The sequence below is a fragment of the Pteropus alecto genome, unplaced genomic scaffold, assembly GCF_000325575.1.
Source record: "Pteropus alecto unplaced genomic scaffold, ASM32557v1 scaffold12, whole genome shotgun sequence".
Classification (NCBI taxonomy): Eukaryota; Metazoa; Chordata; class Mammalia; order Chiroptera; family Pteropodidae; genus Pteropus; species Pteropus alecto.
Genome location: NW_006432669.1, coordinates 2,733,897 through 2,752,738, shown reverse-complemented (window position 1 = coordinate 2,752,738; position 18,842 = coordinate 2,733,897). Strand labels below are relative to the sequence as shown.

At 38.9% G+C, this 18,842-nt stretch overlaps 1 protein-coding gene across 1 annotated transcript in view; it reads right to left on the bottom strand.

Moving 5' to 3' along the window:
* The window catches only part of HEPHL1 (hephaestin like 1), a 64,384-nt gene that overhangs the window by 42,122 nt on the left and 3,420 nt on the right, over positions 1–18,842 (bottom strand). Inside the window, exon 2 of the mRNA XM_006907478.1 lies at positions 10,511–10,755. Coding sequence (XP_006907540.1) covers positions 10,511–10,755 — 245 coding nt within the window. The remainder of the gene's footprint in view (positions 1–10,510; positions 10,756–18,842) is intronic.

The following is an 18,842-nucleotide window of genomic DNA, read 5'->3' as shown; positions in this document are numbered from 1 at the left end:
GGCAAATTACTTAAATTCTCAATGCCTCAATTTTCTATCAGTAAAGCTGGAATGTTAATATATATTTCCACAGGGATGTGAGAACTAAGTGACACAACGTATATGAGTGTCCTGCACAGAACCAGATGCTTAAAAAATATTCATAAAGACTCCTTCTGATGGGCCTCCTGTACCAATCAGGAAGATTTCAATCCCCTTCACTTAACATCAACTAAGGAAGGAAAGGAAGAAGCAGCAGAAGAAATAATGAACACCCCTTGGGCACTTAGTACAGATTCAGCAACTGTACGAGGTCTCACAAGGGATAGGAAGGAAGTTAAGACATTATTCTTGCCTTTAGGGATCTTATAGTTCTGCTGGGGTGACCAGAACATGAATTGTGAACACATAGGACAACTGGAGAATAAAGCAGGATGATGTGTTGAATGTAATTTGGGGTCTATGCAAGGTAGAAGGACTACTACAGAAGAGGTGGGGCGAATGGGCATAGCATTTCCTTTCTCTATTTTATAAACTAAGAGTGCACAAGGTTTTTCAGTTAAAGAAGGTCCGCTGCTAAAAATAGTTTGAAAACCACCTGGGTAGAAGGCAGGAGACCAACCTATACAAGTTACAATTATCAGAAGCTTCATAACAGAGGTGGGATTTGAGGGGCCTTGAAGGACTGGTAGGAGTTGAATAGTACAGAGAAGAAGGCTGGAGGGTGAGAGCGGAGAGGGAGACATGTGTGGAAACACTCCAAATTCATTCTCCATTCTCTCATTCCTTCACTAATTCACCAACAAACCTGTATTGGACATCAACCACATGCCAGCAAATGTGCTGATGTTAGGAATACAAATTCAAATAAGACAACAAGAGCCAGTGAGTCCAAGGCAAGCCAAATAGAAACTATAACTAAAAAAATTAACAATACATTTTTAAACAAATTTTGCCATGAAACATAATTTGATTTTTGATGAATGATGCCAGTTAAGTCCCTATTACGTGCCAAGTGTAGTAGGTACTTTGTGTATATTATCTCATTCTTTATAGCAACCCCATATGGTATGTATTTAATATCTCCTTTTAGATTAAATCAAATACTGGTAGCATGTGGCTGGGCCAGATTTCAGTCTAGTTATATCTGACTTCCCACTACACTGTGATACCTCTCCATTAATTATTGGGAATATAGGGTTTGAACTATTTTTACATACTTATTCATTTTATTTTTATGTATTTTCTATGTGTATATTTATGTTAATCTAAAAAATATGAATTATTTTACAAATTAAATCTCTATACTCTGTAATACTGAAAAGATTAAGTCAGAGAGCAAAATCTACATAAAGAAAGGAGATTAATTTGTTAGATTCTTTCAGTATTAAGTATAGTTCTGAATCTCCTCATTATATCTAGGTCATATTGTTATATCTAGGTTTAATATATATTAGGTTAATATAATTCGGTTATATTCTTTGTCTAAAGAAAGGAAACTTACCAATTCCTCGAGAGAGGAACTTCTTGCTGGTACTAAATTCTAAGACAATATTTTCAAGAAAATCTCTGTATACAAATTACTGAGTTAGGGGGGAGGAAAGAGGGGCGAGGTAGACAGAGTAATAAAAATTAAATCATTTCTTCAATTTAATTAGTTAATTAATTAATTTAAAAATTATTGAGTAATAGATTAATTACATCTTCAAAGTTTTTAAGAATGGTTTCTAAAACATGCAAAAATGTTTTTAAAAGTAATTTCTTACATTGCCTTTCAATATAAGGTGGGACCACAACACTGAAAAATATCTGACAAAATCATTTTTACTCAATGTTAAACTAATGTAGTTTATTGCTTTCTAACTTGATAGTTGATCTAATCTGATAGAGGAATAGGAAAAAATCAAGAGGTGCTACCCGTCACCCATTAAATCCAAATGTTTTCCTGTGCTACCTAGCCTGTCAGAAGCATTTGATAGTATTGTCATTTCTCTCCCTCTTAAAAAAATTCTCCTCCCTTGGTTCCTGTAACATCACACTATCCTCTTCAGCAAATCATTTTCAGTCTGGTTTTCCAGTTCATTCTCTGTCATTCAAGGACAGAAATCCTCAAGTTATAATGCTGGCACTATGTCCAGAGCTCTCTCCCTGGTTGATAGCACTCATTCCAACAATGCCTTAATCAACCACATGCCAGTGAATCCCAGTTTTATCTTCAGCCTGGACCTGGCCTCTGAATTCTACACTGATATCCTACTGTCTACTGTACATCTCTACTTGTAAATCTCAAAGAGATCTCGAAAACCACTGTCCCCAAAGAACATCATTAGCACTCCCAAACCTGGTCTTCAGTCACTGCCCCTTCTCTCAGTAAAAGAGAAAGAGATCTCGAAAACCACTGTCCCCAAAGAACATTAGCACTCCCAAACCTGGTCCTCAGGCACTGCCCCTTCTCTCAGTAAAAGACCCCACCAGTATTCAGTGCCACAAGCTAGAAACAAAGGAAACATTCTTATCTTCCTTCTCTTCCTTTCTCACCATTTCCAAAGCACCACAGGTCTTGCCGTTGCTTCTTCTCAAATTCATCCGTTTATGTGTATCTCCACCATCACAAATCCCTTTATGTGAATCTCCACCATCACGACCCTAGTCCAAACATTATCTCTCAGTTGGACATATGCAGTAAACTATTAGCTGACTTCACTGCATTTCTTGCCTCTATAGTCCATTTTCCAAGCCATAGCAAGAGTGATCTTTTCAGATCTCAAATCTAATTACATTGTTCTTTATTTAAAATCATTCTATGGCTTCCCATCACTCTTGGAATGAAGGTCAAATGTGTTGAACATAAATTGCAAGGCCCAGCATGGTCTGACTCAGGCAATCTTGAATGCCCTGGACTAAGTCATTTTCTACAATGCATATATATATGATGTGTGTAATTGCTTGACTAATGTCTGTCTCTTATGTTAGACTGTAAGCTCCATGAAATCTCAATTTGTTTTTGCTCAAAATTATATACATAAGATCTATTCCAGTGCTTGGTATATTGTACTCAATACATATCTGTTAAATATTATAACGAATGAGTGGGATGACCATATACCATCTTTATCCAAAGCCCTGTGAATAAAATGCATAGATTGGAAGCTTCTGAATTTATATATTGAGAGGCTGCAGGTCAGGAATTGGGGAAGGGTGGGTGGGTAGTGGACTTGTCTTAAAGCTTCAACTGAGATCACTCATTTTGCTTTGACTATATGACACAAATAAATACAAATAGAAATTTTCCTAAAGATTCTTTTATTCACTATTTAATGTACTTTTTTTGCTTATTATTATTGGCGGTCATTGATGACTGTTATTTAAAAGTGGGGCTAGAGCTCCCAAACAAACCTTGGTGCCACTGCTCAAGATAAGGAATATCATTTGGGATTCAAAATAAACTTTAAAGTAAAAAAGTGATTTGAGAGTAAGTGGCTTATTAAGTTGTTCTGAAAGTCATTCCCAAAAAGTTTGACAAAGATTTTGAACAATGGTAAAATTAATAATATAAGTATTTTAAAACATTCATTTCATTGCATGTATTCTAAGATGTGTCAGCTTTTAGAAATTATGATGTACACATTTTCTCTCATCAGATTTGAGAATATTGAGAGTTGGTGGGATTGTGAAAGAAATAGGCTAGCTCATGAACAAATGGTAGCACAGTAAAATGTGCATTATTTTAGAGGACAGCTTGCCAATTCCTATCAAAAAAAGAAAGAAATGTACATAAATATAACCAGCAATTTCACTTTTAAGAATTTATCCTAGAAACATACTTGAAAATGTTTTTCACAATACCAGAACTGGAATATTCCTTGTAGAATTGTTGATATGAACCCAAAACAGAAAGCAACCTGAATAATCATGAAAATAACAACTGGTACATTCATACAATGGAATATTATACAACTGTTAAAAGGAAATCTCTTTGTATGTACTAATATGAGAAAGTCTGCAAGATGAAGTAAAAAATGAAAAACAGAAAGTATATAATAGCATTACAGTATAATCTATTTTGTATAAAAGGACAAGTATATACGTACACATAACCATAGACACACATACATGAAAATATGTCTAGAAAAATGTCTAAGAGAAACTTACAAGAAATTATTAAAAGTGATTGCCTTTCAAGTGAGAGACAAGAAGGATTTTTACTTTTTATATCTCTTTGTACTCTTAATTTTTCTAACCATGTTCATATACTACTTTGTATTTAATTTTTTGTTTTGAACTAATTTTAGCAGGCATGGAGGGAATCAGATTGTGGGACATTTTACTCTTATTTATGCTTTTATATATTTTAAAAAAACAGTAAATTTTTTTTAAAAGTCTTAATAATTATATTTCACATGGATATTAAGAGAGCACTAGATAATTTTATTATTAAATGATATAATGTTTTTAAGAGCTCTAGCACAAGTATTGGCCTACAGTAACTGCTCAATTAATGTTAGTTCCACCCACCCAATTCTGCTAAGTTTCTTTTTCTACCTCTCCTCTGATGATTATCTTGGAGGCAACAACTATACATTTCCTCATATTTGCAGTGCCAGTATCCAGCATTGTGTCAATTTCATAGTAAACACTAAGTTGAATTGAGGAGAGACTATAAGACTAGCAAGCCCAAACTATAGCCAAGACAAAAACTGATTAAAAGAGAGTGAGGAGGTCAGCAAATCCTCTCCCCCTAAAGTAGCTATAAAGTTGGATGAAATTGATTCAAAAAAAAATATATTTCAGTGCTCTGGAAATTGAGTAAAGACATCCAGCAATGTTTACGCTTGAAGAACTGCTGAGCATTGTTTATTCACATACTTCTGCTCTATACATTCAAAGAGGAAAGGCAAAGGGCCTAGTGAAAAGTAAAAGCCAAGGCAGACAAAAACTGCCAAACTTTGAATGTGTTTCCTATCTACCTACAGATCCAAAGGCAGAGAACAGAAGATTTACTGATGCTTAAACAAAACCTCTGTCCAATCATTTGCTGACTCCTAAACTAGGCAGATAGAGAGGTGACTCTCAACAGCCAGGCTTAAAAATGAAAACAAGAAAAAAAGGAAAAAAAAAAGAGCAGAACACTACAGGAACGACAGATTTCACAGATTTATCTCAGGCATGTTAACAAACAAAAAAGCAAACAAACAATAAAAACAACCTTGGATGAGGGAGAGATCAGAATCCAGAGTTGCTAGAATATATTCTCAAAAATGTCCAGTTTTCAACAACAGCAACAAAGTGAGACATGCAAAGAAACAAGAAAGTTGTGGCCATATTCGGGTAAAAAATAAAAAGCAGCCATTGGAAACTATCTCTAAGTGTCTCTGGATGTAAAGTCTAGCAGGTAAAGACTTTAAAGCAGCTATTGTAAATATGTTCAAACAACTAAGAAAACCTATATTAAATAATAAAAGGAAAGTAGAACAAAATGATTCAACAAATGGAATTTCAATAAGAAGATAGAAATTTTTATTAAAAAGAATCAAGTTGGAGTTTTGGCATCGAAAAGTACATTAAATGAAATGAAACGATATGAGAGGACCTCAAAAAAAGATTCAAAATGGCAGAAGAATCAGTGAATCTGAAGATAGATCAATAGAATTATTTTATCTGAAAAGGAGTGGGGAAAAAAAGATTGAAGAAAATAAACAGAACTTCAGAGACATGTGAGACAAATCAAGTGAATTGAAATATGTGTAATAATAGTCTACCAAAGGAGAGGAGAAAGAAAAGGGAGAAGAAAAAGTATTCGAAGAACTAGTGGCCTAAAATTTCCAGATGTGATGAAAAACATTAATCTACACACATAAAAAGCATAATCAATCACAAATAGGATAAATATAAAGAATCTATACATAGACACATTGTGGTCAAACTGTCAGGGGAAAGGTCAAAGAGGTAATTTTGAGAACAGAAAGAGGAAAAGGACTCATCACATACAGGGGAGCATCAACATTATTAACAGTTGACTTCTCATCTGAATATTGGAGATGAGAAGACAGTGGGATAACATACTCAAAGTGCTGGGGGAGAAATGCCAACCATGAATACTATATCCAGCAAAACTATCCCTCAAAAAAAAAAAAAAAAAGAAGGCAAAATAAAGGTATTCTGGATAAACAAAGACTGAGTGAGTCTGTCACTAGCAAACCTGTCTTACGAGGAATACTAAAGGAAGTCCTTTGGACTAAAAGAAAATGCCACCAGAGAGTAACTTGAATCTACAGGAAGAAATGAAAAGCACCAGAAATAGGAAATATGTGAGTTAATACAAAAGATTCTATAAATATATTTCTTCTTCCTTCTCTTCTTTAACAGTCATAAGATAATTTAAAGTTCTAAATGTAACAACACTTTGTTGAGTTTATATAAAGAGAGGTGTAATGACAACATGATAATAGCACAAGAGAGAGAAGAGAAAGTTCTGTTGGAACAAAGCTAAATATTGCCAAAACTAGGTTGGTAAAAATACGAAGTATATTGTGATAAGCTAAAATGCATATTACAATCATAGGCCAACCAATAACAAAATAACTCAAAAATAAATAGTTAAAAAAATTAACAGAGGAATATAAATAGAACACTAAAAAATATTTGTTTAACCGCCAAAGAAGGCAGTAAAGGAGGGCTACAGGAACCAAAAAGACAGAAAGCATATAGAAAATAATTAGGAAAATAGCAAATGCAGATCAAAGCAATCGATAATTACATTAAATGAGAATGATATAAGTGCCTGATCAATATGCAGAGATTGTCAACCTGGACAAAAAAGTGACATCTAACTATATGCAGTTTGCACCTTATATTCCATGACACAAAAAGGCTGAAAGCAAAAGAATGCAAATAGTAACAATATGAAAGCTGAAGTGCTGTCAATAACAAACTAGATTTTAAGACAAGAAATATTACTAGAACAAAGATAGGTATTTTATAATGAGTCAATGTATCCAGAAGATATAACAAGTATGAGTGGATTCATATCTGACAAAAGTCTCAAAACACATAAAGCAGAAACTGACATAATTGAAGGAGAAATACACAACTCACCAATAATTCTTGGAGATTTCAATCCTCTGCTCTTAATAACTGATAGAATGGCTAGACAGAAAATCAGCAAGAATATAGAAAACTTCAACTAAGTCTACCTGATAACATATTAATAGAATAAAGGACAAAAAAACACACTATCATTTCAATAGGCGCCAAAAAGCAATTTACAAAATCCTCATCAAATTAAACTTATCAAAGTATTTATCAAATTAAAAAGTCTCAACAAACTAGTAATAGACAGGAACTCCTTCAATCTGACAAAGGATATCTAAGAAAAACCCACAGCTAACATCATGTTTAATGGGAGGGAGACTGAATGCTTTCTCCTAAAATTGGGAACAAGATACGAATGTCTGTTTTTACCACTGTTATTAAATATCGTCCTGAAGCCAGTGCAGTAAAGCAAAAGAAAAAAGTTAAAGGTATATCAATTTGTAAGAAAGAAATAAAACTGTCTTTTTTCACAGTGATGTGATTCTACATGTAAAAAATTCTAAAGAACCCTCTAAACATCTAATCAAGCTTAACAAGATAGTAGGATCCATGATAAATATACAAAAATCAGTCATCTTTCTATACACTAGCAACAAGCAATCAAAATATGAAATTAAGAAAATAGCCCATTTATAACAGCATAAGAAAGAATAAAATACTTTGGAATAAATTTAACAAAAGAAATGTAAATCTTGTAGACTACAAACTAAAACATTGAGAGACATTAAAGATCTAAATTGCTCATGTGTATAAGATTGGAAGACTTAATATTGTCAAGATGGCAATTCATCTTTAAAATGCAGATTGTAATTTTCCCCCAATCGATACATAAACTCAATGCAATCTTCATCACAATCCCAGCTTTTCATTTTTAATTAACAAGCTGATCTGAAATTTATATGGAAATGCCAAGGACCTAGAACCTTAGAATAATAAAAAGGCTTGAGAAGAAGAACAAAGTTGGAGGACTTATAGTACTCAGTTTCAAAACTCACTACAAATCCATAGTGATCAAGACAGTATGGCATTTGTATGACGATAGCATATAGATAAGTGGGACAGAATTGAGAGCCCTAAAATAAATCCTTATATTTATAGTCATTGATTTTCAGCTACGGCCTGTGATTCATTCATCTTTTATGCCTAGGACCCAAAGTCAGTCTCTGGCACCTAATGGGTATTCAGCGGAAGGTTTATGAATGAAAGCAAACCTATTAAATACCACACACACACACATACACATATGATAAGAAAAAATGAATTGAGTGGCTGAAAGTAAGGACCTGGCCTTTGCTCAGAACCTTTACCAAGAGGCCCTCTGGAAGAACCAGGAAGGTAAGAACCAAGAGCTCATGGTGACCTGCTGAGATTTGCACACAGGAAGGAGAGGTGCTGCTTTACTGATTGCATCAGTACAGGAGCAGAGTAGAGTAGTGGAGAGAGCCTTAGCATGGGAGAGAGGAGGTCTGTGTCTATTATAACTCAGCTGCTAACCAACTATAAGAATTTGATAAAGGCATTTTTTCTTTCTAGGCCTTGATTTCTTATAAAATGATAATGTGGGGCTAGATCTGAGAGTTATTCAAAAAGTACTTATAGAGCACTTGCCACATGCCAAGAATTGTGCCAAGCACTGAAGAACACTGCCCAGGAAAACCCAGCATGGTCTCTGTTCCCAGAAGTCTACAGTCTAATGTAGAAACACACACAAATGAGGAAGAGGATACACACAGAAAAGTTTCCTTCTACTGTACAGGCTTTATACGTGCTATGAAGGGAACCAACAAACTCCTGAGATGGAAGAGACCTATTTACTATAGGCTATGAGAAGTCTTCCTGGGTATGCACATACAATGGAATACTATTAGGCCTTAAAAGGGGTTGAAATTCTAAAACATGCTACAACATAGATGGGCCTTGAAAATACTATGCTAAATGAAATAAGCCAAAAACCAAAGAACAAATATGATATGATTCCACTTTTATGAGGTACCTAGAGTAGGCAAATTCACAGAGACAGAAAGTAGAGTAGTAATTACTAGCAAGTTGGGTGGAGAAGGGAATAGGGGATTATTATTTAATGAGTGCAAAGTTTCTGTTTGGGATGATGAAACGGTTCTAGAAATGAATAGTAGTGATAGCTGGACAACGCTAAATGTACTTAATGCCACTAATTGTACTCTTAAAATAGTAAAATGGTAAATTTTACGTGTGTTTTACCACAAATTTTTTAAAAAGCATCTGTGATCTTATAAAGCTTTGGAATTACTGGCCTAGATGATCTTTCAGGACACCATCAGCAATATTAAGGTATGCTTTCCAGAAATATATGAAGGAGAAAGGACAAAATTAAAGATTCATAAAGGCCCCTATTTTCTCCATATTTAAAAAGACAGGCACAGCTATTATGACACATCTTTACCAGCAGCATAAATAATACTTTTACGAAACTATATTAAAGAAAATGCATCAATAGTTATCATTTACAAAACTCTCTCCAAGTTTACTGGGAACAGTTTTATGTGCTCATCTTCAGCTACTCAGAACTACCAAATCTGGGACTGAGAACTTTGCTGCACTTCAGATGGAGGAAAAGGGCTGAGAACAAAGGACAATCTCAATGTCTCATGTTTATCTTCAGACTTCTCTCCTCCTGCTTCTTAGACAGACCTGGCAGTGGTCTGTCCAATTTGACTGTCGTGGGACATTTGTTAATACCCTCCTTAATGATAAAGCAAGTTACATCAGAGTACTGTGCCTGACACAGTCTCCAGAGCCAGGAGTGTAGCAGGTATGGCACCATTTGACCCATTCCACCTTGGTGTGAGGAAGAATGCTATGAGAGATGCAAAAAACTTTTGATGTCTGGGGAATACTTCCATCTCAAAAGTCTAAGGATAGTACTTAAAAGTTAAAAAAAAAAAGAAAACAGGGAAGACTTGAGAAACTGCACTATTGAAGCTCTTGCAAGGGTATTTTAGAAAGGAAGCACCAAAGATAGTAGGCTTACGCAGGGAAGATGAGATCAGCTTTCACTGAGACATCCTCCCCGTAGCCAAGGCTATTACTGGCAACAGGATCCTTGAAACCTGCTAGTGCATGCTGCTCTAGTGTGCTGCCCAGTCACGAGTGATTGACAAGGAAGAAAGTTAGTGTGCTGCTGAGGGGCATGGTATAGCAGGTGCCAAGGAAGCCCAGCACCCAGTTTTGTATCAACATAAACAAGAGTAAGAAAGAAAGGGGGAAAGAAATAAAGGAAAGAGAAAGAAGAGAAGGGGGAACAGATGGAGGGGGGGATAGGGAGAGAAGGAGACAAAGAAAAGACAAATGAACATGTGTAATTATTGTGCTCTTAGAAGCTCTTTCACCGTAACTGACAGTTAGTTGTCTAACTTATGAAATAGAGACAAGACACCAATAATACAGGATTGATATTTACCTTCCGAATCTTTGTTGTAGAAAACGCCATGTGGATGCAAAGAGTAAGGTCGAGAAGCAAAGTTTTTTAAATGGATGACAATCACATCACCTACTTCAGCCCTCAAGATGGGGCCCAGGAATCCAAGCCAGGGAGGTTTGGGGATCTCCGTGGAATAGGTATCATCTGTGTAGTGTCTGTAAACAGCCTTTTTGTAAAGACCGCCTATCCTGTTCGGCCCTCTTTCGAGAAATAAGGTGGCAAGTCTAAAAGTAAGAAGAAAAATATTTTTAAATTGAAATTTAAACAATCTCAATAGCTTACCTTAGCAAGTCATAAAGTGTAATTTCTCATTTAGGGTTCACCATAACCCTGTAACCTCTGTACAGCTGTTAAGGTTATCCTCAATTTTCTAACAAGGAAACTGAGGCTAAGAAAGTTAAGTGATAAGCCAAAAGGCACACATAATATTCACAACCAAACTGAAACAAAACCAGATACTCTAAAGTCACGTTGTCCATCGCCTCTTTTCATTCAACACGTTCCCCTCTGCGTTTTCATTTAACAAACAATATGTGCTGACTACATTCCCAGCGCTTTGCTAGGTGCTGTGGAGGAATATAAAAGAATTCTTGATGTAATAATGGAAAAATTAAAAAACTGCATAGAGCAGTATGTGATTAAGTGCCAATTGAATGTTTGATACAATGGATATAGGCTCAATTTTTCTAGAAATATATTAGTTCAGAGAAGAAAAAGATTTCTGTGGGTCAAAAGGGTCAGAAAACACCTCGCGAAAAACACAGGAATTAAGAAGTCCGATTATAAAACAAAATAGAAAAATGAGGACACAAAGCAGGGACAGAACATGAGCAATGAGAAAGAAGTGGTGAGCATAATATTGAGGGAGAGGAGGTTATAGGCTGGGGCCTGGGTCCGGAAGGGGAGGAGTGAGGAGAATGGATGCATGTGCTATCTGGGAAAAGACTGACCATGAACTTTAATTCCAGGTTGAAGAATTTAGGATTTTTCTTGGAAGCATTGAGGACTCAAAGAAGTTTTTCATAAATTGGATGACATGATAATCAGTATTTAAGAACCATTGTTATGGCAGTTGTGTACAAGTTTTAGAGGAGTTAGGCAAAGAAGAGAGTAAAGATGAGGGACAGGGAGGTTGTCAGATCAGCAGCGGATAGTGTAATAGAAAGAAGTGGATATGAAGAAGCAGGATTCTAAGACTTGATGTGACAGGATGCCCTCCTGGTGCCCCCAGTGCGAAGGGGACACTTCCTGGAGTCTAGGAACCTGAGACAATAGTAGCACTGGTGACACCAATTTGGAGGTGGCCATACTATCGCCCCCTGGGGAAGTGGAACCCCTTTCCCCACTCAGTCTATGTGTTTAAAATGGGGCTCCAACCCCAGAGGTACTGGTTTCTGCTTGAGCAAAAATCTCCACCACTCCTGGGTGTAGCCATCACAATGTGGCTGTGCCCTGTCTGAAGGTGAGAGGCAAGTCCTACTCTCACACACATACCTCCCTCCACATGCACATGCATGCATTCCCTCTCAGGCATTCAACAAAATTTAATTAGGTCAAGCCCTGTGCTCTGGGGATACAGAGAAAAGATGCAAAACCTTGAAGGAGCTGTCATTCTAGAAAAGAGAGCCACGAGAACACAGATTCTATTCTGGGGCATCTAATCTGGAGTGGAAAACAGATCAGTGGAGAATTCCTAGAGGAAGTGATGTCTAAATATGGTCTCAAAGATCAAAGAAGAATTACCCTGGCAAAGAATATGCAAAGGGCTGATGTAGCAGACATTCTGGAGTTTTGCCAACTCAGCGCCCACACTCCCTTCTTTGATCTGAAAGCATACTTTCCCCATTCTTATGCTAAGTGCTGTGGAGGGAGCTCCACCCCCAGCTCCAGAGATGGAGCAAGTGACTCAGCCTAACCTGTCAGACACCGAGCTCCCTCAGACATTGGTGGAGGGAAGTCTGGACAATTGGTGGAATTCCTCTCCCAATCAAGTGACTCTGGATCACAGTGATCAGTTCAGGGACAGCCACAGAGTGGCTTTGGTTTAAACCAAGGGACTGTAGAGACTTTTGAAGGGTCTCTTTCATGAGCTCTTGGAACCAGGGTTGTGAGTCTGAAGCTTCTGGCAATCATATGGTAACCCAAGGAGAGAATCTGCCTGGGTACTGTTGTATGTTCCTCTCATCTCCTAAATTTAGCTATTTACTTCTTTCCTCTAATCAACTCCCACTTGCTTCCATTATCATATTCCTTTTTGTTTTTCCCTTTCTCATTATTGTACTTTTCATTCTCTTTTATTCACTTCCAATAACTCAATCCTTCATTCAAAAAAAGTATTAAGCTCCTACCAGGTGTCATTTGGCCCTTCTCTTTTCTACTCTTTTATGCCTCCCCCTCACCTTTTCTGTTTCTTTGTTTTGTCTTGTTTTCTTTTGTTTTCTCTTTCCCAATTCTTTCCTGGATTGGAAGCTGAACCCAGCAGCTAGAGAGAACTTTGCTACCTCTAGGATGACTAGCCCTGTGATTCCTGGGCAGCTGGCCTTTCTCTGGCAGGCCCATCCCTGGCTCCTCCATGGGGGACCTGAACCCATTGCTTCTCCCTTTGTCCCAGGCATACTACCCCTGACTGACTCTACAAAAAGAGCAGGACAGTGTTGACACACGTGGGTGCCTGGGCAGGCTAGCAACCTGGTACTTTGGGCAGGTAACTAATGTGGGGATCCTTCGACTGATACTTGCAAAAATACTTATTCAGTTCTTATTTAGAAGAAAGACTGGGTGCTGAGGAGGGAAGAAGGTGGTCTGATAGTGGCAGTTCTCACCTTCCCCTTGGTGGCAAGAAGAAGACCACCCCACAGTTCACTGGACCAGTCCTCAGAAAAGATTTCAATGACCACCTGTTATTACTTGAGCACATCCCCTGGAGTCTCCTCCTTCCACCTCTCAAACCCCCTCTCAAGCAGGTGATTCTTTTCAACCACATTCAATACTCACCTCAGAGAGGTTCTGGAAGTTGTAATTTCTCCACCTTCAATGTCATTTCCAGTGAATTTAATCCCCCCAGTGATACTCAGTGCCCCAGTGATGTTCTAGTGCCCGTTAGAGCTGAGGGCCAGTTGCTCCACCTCTTAATCTGGCTCAACTGAGGACCCCTCCAAGTCCAAGGCCATTCTTATTAAAAGGGGCTTTATTGCTGCCAGGTTTGACCATGGCCTTTGATCAATATTAAGTGGTCTAGGGCAGGCTGGATGCCTCAGCTGGTTAGAGAATAGAAGTGATAAGGTTGTAAAGTAATCACTTTTTAATTTGACTTTTAAACCATGCTATGTTCTGTTTAAATGCTTTTTAAATTTTGTTGTGCTATAAGCTTCAGTTTATAAATTACAAAAAGGCAAGGTGGCTGTAAACCCTATGTATCAGCAGGTCCCTAGGAGAAAGAAAACAGTCTTTGGAAGGCAGGCCCAGCAAACCAAAGCTCATAAGGTTGCTTGTTGGATTTTTGGGAAGATGTTCACTGGATATTTTTTTGTAGCCACAAACTCTACCCTGGACCCAGGGACTGTTGGATATACAACTCCTCCCTGAACAACACAAGTTTGAATTGTGAGGGTCCACTTACACGCAGATTGTTTTCAATAAATTCAGCCCTTTGTGTCCTTGGGTTTCACATTTGCAGATTCAACCACCGTGGAGAGAGAACTGTTTTTGCATTCCCAACTGCAAATTCCCAATTGCAAATCACAAATACTGTTGGACATCTGTCTCTCTTAACTTCTCTACTCTGGGCTCCCAGCAAGTGCGTGCGCACACGCACACACATATATACACATGCAAATGTATGCTGAGCAAGAGCTCCTTATCATGAATTGTCTGACAGAGCCACTCATTTGCTGACTTCCTACAACACTTATTGCATATCCTGCATATTTTAGCACTGAGTTACATACTAACTTGTTTTGTACGTTCCTGGATGTGTATCAGTCTTATCACCTAAACAGTCAATAGTCACCCCAAGAGGGAATTAAATTTACTAAAGCATTGGTTCCCAAATGTCCATCCATGTACTGATTGTATCAGAATTATCTGGGACATCTGCCAAAAAATTTAAGTCCTCAGGCCCCATTTCAGGACAATTGAATCAGACTTTCTGGTGTTCGGGCCGTGGCATCTATATTTTTCCTAATCTCACTAAATGATTCTTATGGCAGAGCTTTCCAGCGCTTGCCTATTCTGATTCTTCTTTCTTCCCAGCAGAAGGGGAGAGCAAAGAGCTTGTGCGGTTAGGTGGAGCTGTAGGATTTGGACAAATAAGTGGAAGTGATATGTGTCTCTTCTGGGCCGAGGCATTTAATTGCCATTGCAAGATCCCTCATTTCCTCTGCTACAGGGAAAGGCTTGAGTGAAGATAGTGAGGTCTCAAGATCCAAGCAACCTAGCTTGCTAGTTTGCCCAGGGAAAACAGTTGTCGTGGAGTCATATGGCCCTCCATGAACCTCAGTGGGTGAGAAGCACACCTCTGTGGTGTTAAGCCCCTGAGATTTAGGGTTATTTGTAACTACAGCACAACCTGATCTATTCTGACTAATACAATTCTGATGTGCATGCAAGTTTGGAAATCACATTTCTGTAGTACATAGCACAAAAACCACAGAAGTTATTTGAAACTATAGCACCTGTTGAATGTGGAAAAGGTAGGGAAGGGGCGGAAGTAAGAGAAAGCAGTCTTTTTGGTGTCTATACAGCAAACTACCCTTAAGAACACATAATGCATTTGTAACAGGACAGTTCCTATGAGTCCTAGATTTAAATTTTGCCCAAAAAACAAAGCAAGGGGGTGACTTCAAGGCCGCCGTCCACAGGAAGCAGCCTGAAGTTTAGCTAGAGTACATGCATTAGAATGCCGGTATTGGTGGACTGTATATTGTTTATAGTGTAGCTGCAGGATGGCCCCACTGTGAGGGACTGAGCAATCACTACCTCTCAGGTTCATCCCAACCTGCATGCTAGCATTTCACTGAGCAGCTGTTTGTTTCAGGCTGTGAAAGAATATAGTTGGGCTGGGAAGTTTCACATTGGCAACTGCTTTAAAGACAAACAAGGGAGTAAAACATTCACATTGCCAAGGCCAGCGGCAATACTGTGAAGGGAGACACCTTCCAAAAGCAGGCGAGATTTTCATCAGAATGAACCTACCTGTGGGAATCATCTAACAAGTGCAGAGATGGAATCCGGGTTAGGAGTGCGTAATTACAGGAAGTGTGCACCTGACCAGCACCACTGTCCCCACAACCTGAATCTTCTAGTGGGATTTTCATCATCTATTTAACCTTTTTGAGCAATTGATGAACCTCTACAGTCTATGAGACATTAAACTGGAGCCAAGATGTGTGACTCTCAGTTCCTGCACTCAAGAGACATCATCCGGTTGGGAAGACAAATCATATGCATTGGAGAATAAGTAGCAAACACCCCGTTTTTTATATTAAGTGGCAAGTAGATCATCTAGAATGTCTACTCAATGTCTGAGTGTGTGGTGGGGGCGGGAGGATAGGGAGAGAGAAAGGGTAAAGATGATCTTCTAAGTAATATCAGCAGAGGGTAGGGTTGGAACAAACAAGTGAGATCATTACAGTCACGATATGGACAAGTGACTTTTTTTTCTCATCTTGAGAAGGGATATTGTTCACCAAAGAGAAAACAGGACTACACTGAGACAAGTGACACTTGGCAAAGAGGAGGGTGGAGATTGTGATTACACATTACAACTCAGGTGCCACCGCTGCACCCTCCCCGATTAGATCAATAATTTCAAAGCCACCCAATCCAAGTGATGTGCTCCTCTTCACATCCTCTCGTCCTGGTTCTCCAGCACCTATGTCTTGAGTATCTTCCTTCTCCCACTTTGTTTCCACAAAAGCCCCTCAGAACACACATAAGGTGTGTTAAAAACAAATCCACGTGGTAAAGGGAAAAGAGAATAAGCTTGAATCCCAACTCCCCAACTTGATCTCGTGAAATTTTGAGGAAGTGATTTAACTTCTCTGAATGCCAGTTTCCTCTACTGTAAACCAGTGACCGTGATAGATCCGTAGTGAAGAGTAAATGAGACGAGATGAGCAGCCCCACTCTGGGAGAGTGAGGGCTCAATCAACAGTAGTTATGGGAGTTATGATTATTTCTGGCAAAGCTCTAATCAGAAAAGAGGAAAATGTGACTATTCGAGGTCTCTTTCCCACAGAGCTCTAGCTCTCCAGAGAAGCCCTCGAGATAAGAGAGCTACCATGATGACTAACATTTCATGAGTCTTAACCTAGTACCAGGCACCAGGTCTGAGCATTTACATATCTCATGATACCTATCATTGTGGGCTGATAATGGCTTCCAAAGATAAGTCCATATCCTAATACCCTTATCTGAGAAAGGGCCTTTGCAGATGTGATTAAGTTAAAGATTTTGAGATGAGAAGATGATCTTAGACTATCCAGGTGCATCCTAAATGCCACTAAAAGTGTTCTTATAAGGGGAAGATTAGATACACAGAGAGGAGAAGGTGATGAGAATGGTGGCAGAGATTGGAGCGAGGCCCCCTCCTCAAGCCAAGGACTGCCAGAAGCCACCAACACCTGGAATAGGCAATGAATGGATCCTCCCTCAGAGCATTTGGGGCGGGGTGGTGGCGGGGGGGGGGGCGTGGCGCTGCTAACACCCTCATTTTAGACTTCTGGCCTCCAGTCTAGGAGAGAATACATTTCTGTCGTTTTAAGCCCCCCAGTTTTTGGTAATTTGTTATAGCAACCACAGGAAACTTATACATCCCCCCAAGAAAGGACTATCATTAGCCCTATTTTACTGATGAGAAAACTGAGGCAAAGAGAGATTCGATTACTTGCCTAGTAAGTGGAGCAAGAATTCTAAGCTTCTCAGTTGATACCACAGTCCCACATCCACCAGCAAGCCAGGCTGCCTTGGCATCTCTGTTAGATCACTACTGGGCTGCACTTGGTTGAGGAAACCCACCCTGGGCCTCCTGGTCCCCTTGACAAGGGCAGAAAATCTATCACCCTTCTTCATGGCATGGAAAGCCTTTATGACAATGTCTGAAATATAGCAAGGACTCAGTGGCAGGTATTATGTTGTCTATGAGTTCTCTCAAACCCCACTTAACCAAGCCTTGGGGCCCCACTGTCTAGACGTGGGAAAGGGAAGAGGGGAACCTGAGAGGGTGTTCATAATGGATGGGAAACAGGGACTGCCAGCTGCCTTGTAATATTCCTGCTCCCCTTTGTTCTTAGTAACAGGATCAAATCCTGCTTTCCTTCGGGCTGAAAAGCACATAACTAAAAGACTATATTTCCAAGCCGCCTTTGTGGCTTTGAGTATACAGTGAAATGTTAGTAGAATTAGTAAAGCAGGGTTTCCATGAGAGCCCTTTAAAGGGCTGATGCAACAAGAATTGTGTCTCTTCTACCATTTCCCTTCCTCTCTTCCTTCCTGGAACATAGACAATGAGACCTGGAGTTACAGCAGCCATCTTGTAACCATGAACATATTTGAGGAGTGAAATTATATGCTAAGGATGGTGGATCGAAAATATAGGCCCCTGAAATCGTATCAAATGAACTATCCCACCAGCCTTGGACTGCTCACCTCTGGATTTCTTGTAGAAGAGAATACGAAACTCTAATTTGTTTAAGCCACTCTATTGTCTCTATTGGCAGCCAAAAGCAATCACTATCTGATACAAAGAATAATGGAGACCCCAAGAGATTCACATAGCATCAGCCCCAACACATGATTTTTTTTTCTTTTTGCAGATAAGATAGAAGTTGAGATTTGAGAGTCACTATAAGCGAAGACGAAGCCCTAATGAGATGATATCCTTTCCTTTATTTTCAAAGCTTACAAAAATCTCTCTCTCTCCCAGACCTGCTTTCCTTCAGTTGGCTCTTTCAGATGGACATATGGATCTCTCCACATCTGTCCTAGGGCTTGTTCCTACCGGGTGTTCAAAACCCTTTGCCATCAACTGGGATGATAGTGATGTGCTTAGGTGAAGTCTCTTAACAAACCCTACAAACTTGGTGTTCGAGTAGTAGTCAGCCTCACTCATGTCCAAGTGGGGTTCTACCTGTGAGTTACCGCCCACAAAAACACCTGTGTTTCACTGGGAAGAAAAAGCTTGTATGCGTACCGGTTGCCTAACGAGGTCTTTGGTGAGAATTGTGGCTTCAAATAAGGTGACCCCACTCTGATTCCATTAAAGACCAGGCTTTACCACTGAAGCACTCACACCTTTTAATTGTGCTTTATG